The sequence below is a fragment of the Lutjanus erythropterus genome, chromosome 14 (assembly GCF_056507025.1).
Source record: "Lutjanus erythropterus isolate fLutEry1 chromosome 14, fLutEry1.hap2, whole genome shotgun sequence".
NCBI classification, from domain to species: Eukaryota; Metazoa; Chordata; class Actinopteri; order Lutjaniformes; family Lutjanidae; genus Lutjanus; species Lutjanus erythropterus.
The window spans coordinates 21,177,038-21,184,419 of record NC_139330.1 but is presented as its reverse complement, the minus strand read 5'-3'; the positions used below and the strand labels follow the sequence as shown (position 1 = coordinate 21,184,419).

Here is a 7,382-nt window from a genome sequence, read left to right as displayed (position 1 = left end):
TTTTTACACCTTAAGCATATTTTGTTCGTCTAACATATGTACTTTACATGAAATGTTGAACACAGGACTTTTATTGATTTACTTTTTTCACTTTTGAGGTCTACTGTAGAGGTGACTCTCTACGGCTATTTTTTTCAAGTCACTCGACTCACCGGAGTTGGGTGAATCCCACACCAGCCCCAGTACCCATAACTTATCAAATTTCATAATATGAAATAAATGGGGAAAAAATAAAGGGAGAAAATAGCGTGGCTCTTCTTCACAGTCAGCAGTCACACTGATCCATATTCATATGGTGAAAAACATGTTTAATGTAGAAATTGTAGCTACTTTTGAAAGCAGATAACCCCGACAGTCTGGACACTTTATCAGTTGCTGCTCCTTTAGTGTAATACAGACTGAGAATGTGAAGTAATACATGAAATGTTTTTTGATTAAATGTTGCAATGTTACAAAATACTGGTACTGATCACAACTGTGAAATTTCAAAGAAATATTGATATAATGTGAAACACTGTCCTATCAGTGTAATTGCACTTTTTTATTCGCTTTTGTATATTTATGGCTACAGACTCTCTCTCCATACAATTCGATTCATTTGCCAAAACAGATGAAATTAACAATAAACAAAGTTAAAGTTGATTTGGCTGAGAGCATTAAAACTCTATAAGATAACACTATTATCGTGAATTCTTTGGGCACAGTAACCGACTAGTGACTGTGATATCATGACAGCCCTAATACTGACTTATCATAATTGCTAAAGCAGAAACAAATGCTGGGATAAAAGTGTGAGTATCCCACAGCAGTCCCACAAGACTGGACTGCTGTGTGCCAGAGGCGGTGATACTGCTGTACTGTGGACCAGTAATCTGGATGGCGTAGTCCAGCTACACTTCCTCCTTTTAAAGCTCCATATAAGGCTTTGAACGCTGCATTGATGAGGCTCATCTGGGTCTCCCTCTGTCGCAATGAGATGTGGATTATACTTAAGTGTTTTCTGCTGAGAAATTTGGATAAAGTGACGACAGTGATATGATGCAGTCCAGTCAGATAGGGACAATGCACACAAAAAATTGCACTGCTCGATTTTAATCTTCGCAAACCCGATAACTCTACGTATTATTTGCTCAAAAGCAAAAAAGCTGTCTTCAACGTGATGCTCATGACATCAGTCTTACCACCAACCACGCAATCGAGCGTCGTGTTTCTATTTTTACACTAAAAAGCTATTTTTGTACAGAGTGCACCAGCGTGCTTTAGACTCTGACAGAGAAGACAATATAAGCAGCTGCAGAGAGCGACAGCTTCTAGTACTTTTATGTCATTTTCAAAGCTGCCATCATGTTGACGCGCAATTGCGCAGCCAGGAAACTCGAGCTGAGAGAGCAGTGGCATGAGGAGGGCGCCTGAAAAGTACCGCAGCGCCTCACGAGAAGCCGCAGCCTCCTGCTGTGAGCCCACTCACATGAAACGGACTCTCACGTTTAAACATAATAATCAGGTGAGCTTTCTCTCCATGAATTCACCGTGGACGCTGCAGGAGGGACATCTTCGTCTGCTGAAGACATTTGGTGCTGGGGAGGGTAAGAACCATGACAGTGTGTTGGATATGTTGTGACTGCAACTCACGATGACAGTCTGCATCAGGATTGTGGATGCACTCATCCAAAGTGTGGATATTTGAGAGGAGGCACCATGGACGCAGCGGACATCGTTGCTTCCGTGTTGGTTTTGGGGATTATTGTCGTGTCGCTGCTGTCCAACGTTGTGGTGCTGATCTGCTTTCTGTACAATCCGGAGATCCGCAAACAGGTACCCGGTCTTTTCATTCTCAACTTGACGTTTTGCAACCTGTTGCTGAGCGTGTCCAACATGCCTCTAACTCTGGTCGGGCTCATCACCACGGGCCATCCCGGAGGCAGCGGCTTCTGTCAGGTTGTGGGTTTCCTCGACACTTTTCTCACCACAAACTCCATGCTGAGCATGGCAGCGCTCAGCATCGATAGATGGGTGGCGGTGGTGTTCCCGCTCAGTTACCACTCCAGAATACGGCACCGGGACGCGGTGATCGCGCTCGGATACACGTGGATTCACTCACTTTGCTTCTCCACTGTGGCCACCTGCCGCTCCTGGGTCGGCTACCACCACCTTTACGCATCGTGTACTCTGTGCAATGTGAGGGCGAAGGGAGCCGGGACGCAGTTTATTATTTTCACCGTGGCTCTGCACTCCCTCACGTTCCTCCTCACGCTGATCGTGTTGTGTGTAACGTATCTGAAAGTGCTCAAAGTTGCCAGGTTTCACTGTAAACGCATCGACGTGATCACTATGCAGACGTTGGTGCTGCTTGTGGACATTCACCCCAGGTAAACAATCATATTCACCCCAGGTAAACAGTCATCAGAGATACTTTCACTTCCATCCATCAATGCATTTGCCTTTTAGTGAAATGTTTCTGTTCCGTTTCACTTTGTACAGTACGTGATGTTGATTCTGTGGCAATATCAGAACATGCTCCAGTGAAAGTTGAGGCATTCTGTGTGCCCCAAGACACACAATAGAAAACCTGCACTTAAGTGAGTTCACAAAGATCATCACCAGGAGATGATAGTGGTGGATTTTCTCTCCTTTGCCTTGCAAACAGCCCTGAATTCACTGCAGTGCTGATGGACAGAAAAATAATTAGCTCTTCTTAATTAACTCTCTTCTCGGTTTTATAGAATTTTAAGTGACAGTTTGTTAGAAATAGCAGTTGGCTAGACAAAAGGAAAAAAAAGCACTGACACTTGTGATGCACCTTCTTCACTTCACTAGTTATTTGAAAAAATGATTGTAATATTAATCAATAATGAAAATCGTTCTAGTAAAGCACAACCCATATCGATCGACTGATCTTATTGGGACGATACTGGCATTTCTCAGCTCTGTCTAAATTGGTATCAGCACATCTGATGTCTGATATGAAACAATATGAAAATTCTTTAACAGAACATAATGCAGATTGTTTTTATTTTTTAGCCTGATAAGCAGCATTTAAATCAAGATAAACATACATATATGTTTGCTATATTTGTGTTTTTTTTAATTTATATTTAGAATTATTAAAAATACTGGACTCTGACTGATAAATATATCAGTGGGCCAGTATCAGCTGATAGGGGCCTGACATGGATCTATCATAGATACTTACTGGCATATATGTTTTCCAGTATGCACAGGCATGAAACTTGTTCTTTGCAGAAAACATAATGCAGAAAACGATGCTAAATTTTTTACTCCCAAAATGACAGTCATCAGCATTGGCCCCAAAAATCCAGTTATCTGTCAGGCCCGAGTTTCTAGTAGTTGCATCTCCACTCTGTCAAAAGTAGACTTTTAACTAATTTAAAACATATAGAATATACACTAAACTTTCTTGGTAATCTGTCTCCATGATGATTGTCTAGAACGCCACTGATGATGATTGAAACCTGCTGGCAGTCAGTGTTCACTTTAACATTTCTCATAGAGGTCAGCAAGACCTTCTTCATGTTTTGCGTGTGCATAATTTGCTCTTCGTCCTGATTTAGTCAAATAATTAAACTTGGAATTGCTCACCATTTACATAATTGATATCTGTGCAGTGTGAAATTTCCCCGTTGTAATCCTTGAAGATAATGATGCACAGTTCACTGCTTTCTTCACGTCCATCCCACATGTTTCCTCTGTGGACTGCTTCATTATGTCCGCGTGTCTCTGATCATGCCTCCTGGGTAGATAATGGTACCTGTGTGCTTTGGCAGTGTGCGACAGAAATGCTTGGATGAGCAGAAGCGGAGGAGGCTGAGGGCCACCAAGAAGATCAGCACGTTCATCGGCACATTTGTGGTGTGCTTCACCCCTTATGTCATTACAAGGTGAGCAGAGATTTATGATAATATATATGAGTGTTTGTGTGGGTATGAGTGTGTGCAACACCTGTAGAGTATAATCACACGTTCAGGTACATGTGAAGGTTTCCTGCTTTTTCTCTTCTTTCATTACTGCACTTAAGTGGAGTTTTCAGGTATCTGTACTTTACTTTTCTATTTGATTTTTTATACTGACAATGTTTTACTTTTAGTCCCTACACAAAAATCTGTACAAAATGACATAAAAATGTCATTGATGTAAAAAAAAAGATGCAATAACATGAAAAACGACGTAAAAGACATAAGAGGAAAGGTGACATAAAAGCCTGAAAGACTTACCAAGATGGAAAAGAATGAGATGAAAAGATGTAGTAAAAAAACATATCAAGATGCAATAAGACAAAAAAAAGAGGCAAGAGACATAACAAGACGTAAAAAGATGTAACGACAAAAGACAATATAAGAGATGTAACAAGACAAAAATGATGTAAAACATGAAAAAGACGTAACGAGATAAAAAAAAACACATAATAAGACAAAAATTATGTAAAAATGTAGCAAGGTGTAACGATGAAAATGTAACAAGATGAAAACAACGTAACAAAATGAAAAATTACATGAATGACGTAACGATATGAAATATGTAACAAGACAAAAGATGATGTAAAAGACACAAAACGACATATAACATATGAAAAATGAATTAAGGACATAACAAGACAATATAGTGTAAGACGAAAAAGATGTAACTAGACAAAATAGATGTAAAAGATGAAAGATATGCCACAAGATGAGAAAACATGAGAAGAAAAACAACAAAAAAGGGAACCAAGATGAAAAATGACTTTTTACTTTTATACTTTGAGTACTTTTTCACTTTTACTTTATCTTTTAGAAGTTGAATCAGTACTTCTATTTTTAGCAAAGCCTTTTTTTATCTGTACTTCTACTTGAGCAAAGAATGTTTGTAGTTTTTCCAGCTCTGCCTTTTTGTGTTTTTAATCACAAGACTGAAATGAAACACACGTCATCAAGGGGAGAGACCATTGAAATGGAGTTGAATTCTGCACCTTCATTCAGCTTAATAAGTAGAACAACTCTCCCAAGACTGAGTCAATTTGACAGAGGGATTCTGGGTTTTCACTTACCTTGTCGTGGCTGCAAATGCAGTTATACTTGGCTTATCATCTGAATACAGAGGGTGATAATTATTTTCAATGCTGTCTTGTTATCGGGTAACATTTGAGACATTTTTAACTGCTTGCTTTTCATAATGTCATATCTTATTGGTTCTACACACATTTCTAATCCTTGTCCCTGAGCCTCCATTACTGGGGAGATGAGAGAGAGAGCGACAGAGATAGCAAATGAGTCTGTGATCGTATCACTGGCTCTCATTAGTATTAGCCTCAGTATTAATGGTGGCAACCTGTCAGAAGCTGTTAGAATTGGTGGTATGGAAATAGAAAGGAAACACATTAGGAGCTGTGTGGTGGTGAGACACGTTGGACTTAAGGAGATCATCCTTATTAAGAAGACAGATTAACGACGCAACAATGGCCCTGTTGGTTTTCACTTTGTCTTTGGCTGTAATTTGATTTGATTTATCGTAGGACAAAATAACCGTTAGGCACTGGATTTGTTGTAAAATGATTTTAACCAACAAGAAGTCCAGAAGCAGCAAAAATGACACCCATCAGTTCACATTCCCCAACTCAGTGGTGACATTTCAGTGAAGTGAAATGATGACATTTTGACAATATAACAGCACTGGGGGAGGGTCGCCTTAGATGTCTTCCACTCCAATTACACTGATCTAAGGACTGGCTGCATTTTACTCATGGATGGTGTGTGACTTGTTTTCTCTCTTTTTGCTTGATTTGAGGTAGAATTGTAGAGCTCTTCTCCTCAGGGCCCATCAGCCCTCACTGGGGTGTGCTGTCCAAATGTTTGGCCTACAGCAAAGCAGCAAGCGACCCGTTTGTCTACTCACTGCTGCGTCACCAGTACAGGAAGACCTGCAGCCTGCTGGCTAACAAAGTCCTCAAGCGGAGTCCGCTCAACTCCTCCTCCATCAGGATGGAGAACAACGCAGGGAGGAGCAACGCCAACTCCAACACAACCAATAACGTCCAACCACCTACCAACAAGCCACTTGGCCAGTGAAGGTCATCACTTTAAGAGACATTTAGGGTACTTTACTGTGCCAAAAGATGTAATGGTGTAACATCAGAATGAACAGGCTTGTCACTTAATTATTATGTTGAAGCACAAGGCTGGTAATATCCTATATTTTTTTTATTATCAAATCCCAAGAAAATACCAAAACAATCCATGAGTCTGTCTCCATCTTTCCCAGCCTGCCTGTGACACTCAGCCCCAAGCTTAATCGTCCCTACTGAGGGCATAAGTCTTAAAAATAGGTCACAAATAAATACTTTCATTGCAAAAAAGGCTAAATCATTTCCCAGAAGGTCACTGCAGTTTTTTCAAATGTTCTTTACACTGGAGTAAAAAAGTGCATTTGCAGGAGAATACTTTCAGCAGAAGATTTGGTACACTAATGAATATTTATAGTAGCAGGACTGTTCATATGTGTTAAATTGCAATGTCCATGTTCGTGGTAACGAAGGAACATGTCACCCAGTGCTACACTGTGGCTCATAGATGTGTTTTTGGATGACTTGGATGGTGGCCTATGACATAGAGGAAGTTATCATGCTTCAAGCTACACAGGTATAAATTGTCAGTAGGATCAATTCATTGAAAAATATAGAATATGGCCAGCCTTATCCTTTAAAGGTCCAGTGTGTAAGATTTACAGGGGTTTGTTGGCAGATTATGGCAGAAATGGAATATAAGTTTTTTTTTCCCAGAAATTAAAATGAATCCAACACAACAAAGATAAATTGGCTTATATGTATGTGTGTGTGAACAAGATTCACAAAAGGCTACCTATGAATCCTTGTACAATCATGTGAGCCAGCTAACCTATTAAATCACTGTGCGGCACCTATCCAAAGTAGTTAGTTATGTATTATTGAAACATGTTGGCTAATTACCAGCATTATTATTATTTCAAGTGTACAGACACTGTTGTGAGCCTAAATGGATCATTTTGTAACATCATGAGTAGGAGACTTTGGCAAACCCTGCACATCAGAAACCACTGATGAAAGTGCAGAGGGTGAGGCTAACAGACCAAACATTAGCCATGCTACTGACTTAGCAGCTACAGATAAGCATAAACAAGCGACACTTGAACTACTCAATACCATATATTTAGTAGGGGGTCCGTGCTCCATCTCTGCATCAGCTAAGGGGTCCATGGCCTGAAAAACTTTGAAGACACCAGTCCTACATGCTTGAAAATGGAGGGCGACACAGGGCATTTGCAGTCTGCAAGTTCACTGCTAGGTTCCACTAAATCCTCCACACTGGTCCTTTAAACAAAACAGACGACCACTTTTGTAGGTTGTGTATGTAGAT

The 7,382-nt window shown here is 40.2% G+C and overlaps 1 protein-coding gene across 1 annotated transcript; it reads left to right on the top strand.

Moving 5' to 3' along the window:
- The first annotated feature begins 1,679 nt into the window (after positions 1–1,679).
- LOC146315531 (G-protein coupled receptor 26-like) lies at positions 1,680–6,748 on the top strand. The gene is made up of 3 exons (XM_084735813.1): positions 1,680–2,369; positions 3,786–3,899; positions 5,783–6,748. The coding sequence occupies exons 1-3, from the start codon at positions 1,699–1,701 to the stop codon at positions 6,057–6,059; spliced, it is 1,062 nt and encodes a 353-aa protein (XP_084591939.1). The 5' UTR covers positions 1,680–1,698; the 3' UTR covers positions 6,060–6,748.
- The last annotated feature ends 634 nt before the right edge of the window (positions 6,749–7,382 follow it).

Bases quoted from the DNA above. Each gene is read 5' to 3' on its own strand.
- LOC146315531 (XM_084735813.1), top strand. From the start codon at position 1,699: ATGGACGCAGCGGACATCGTTGCTTCCGTGTTGGTTTTGGGGATTATT. The intron at 2,370-3,785 runs GTAAACAATCAT...GTGCTTTGGCAG, and splicing joins CTTGTGGACATTCACCCCAG to TGTGCGACAGAAATGCTTGG. The intron at 3,900-5,782 runs GTGAGCAGAGAT...GATTTGAGGTAG, and splicing joins ACCCCTTATGTCATTACAAG to AATTGTAGAGCTCTTCTCCT.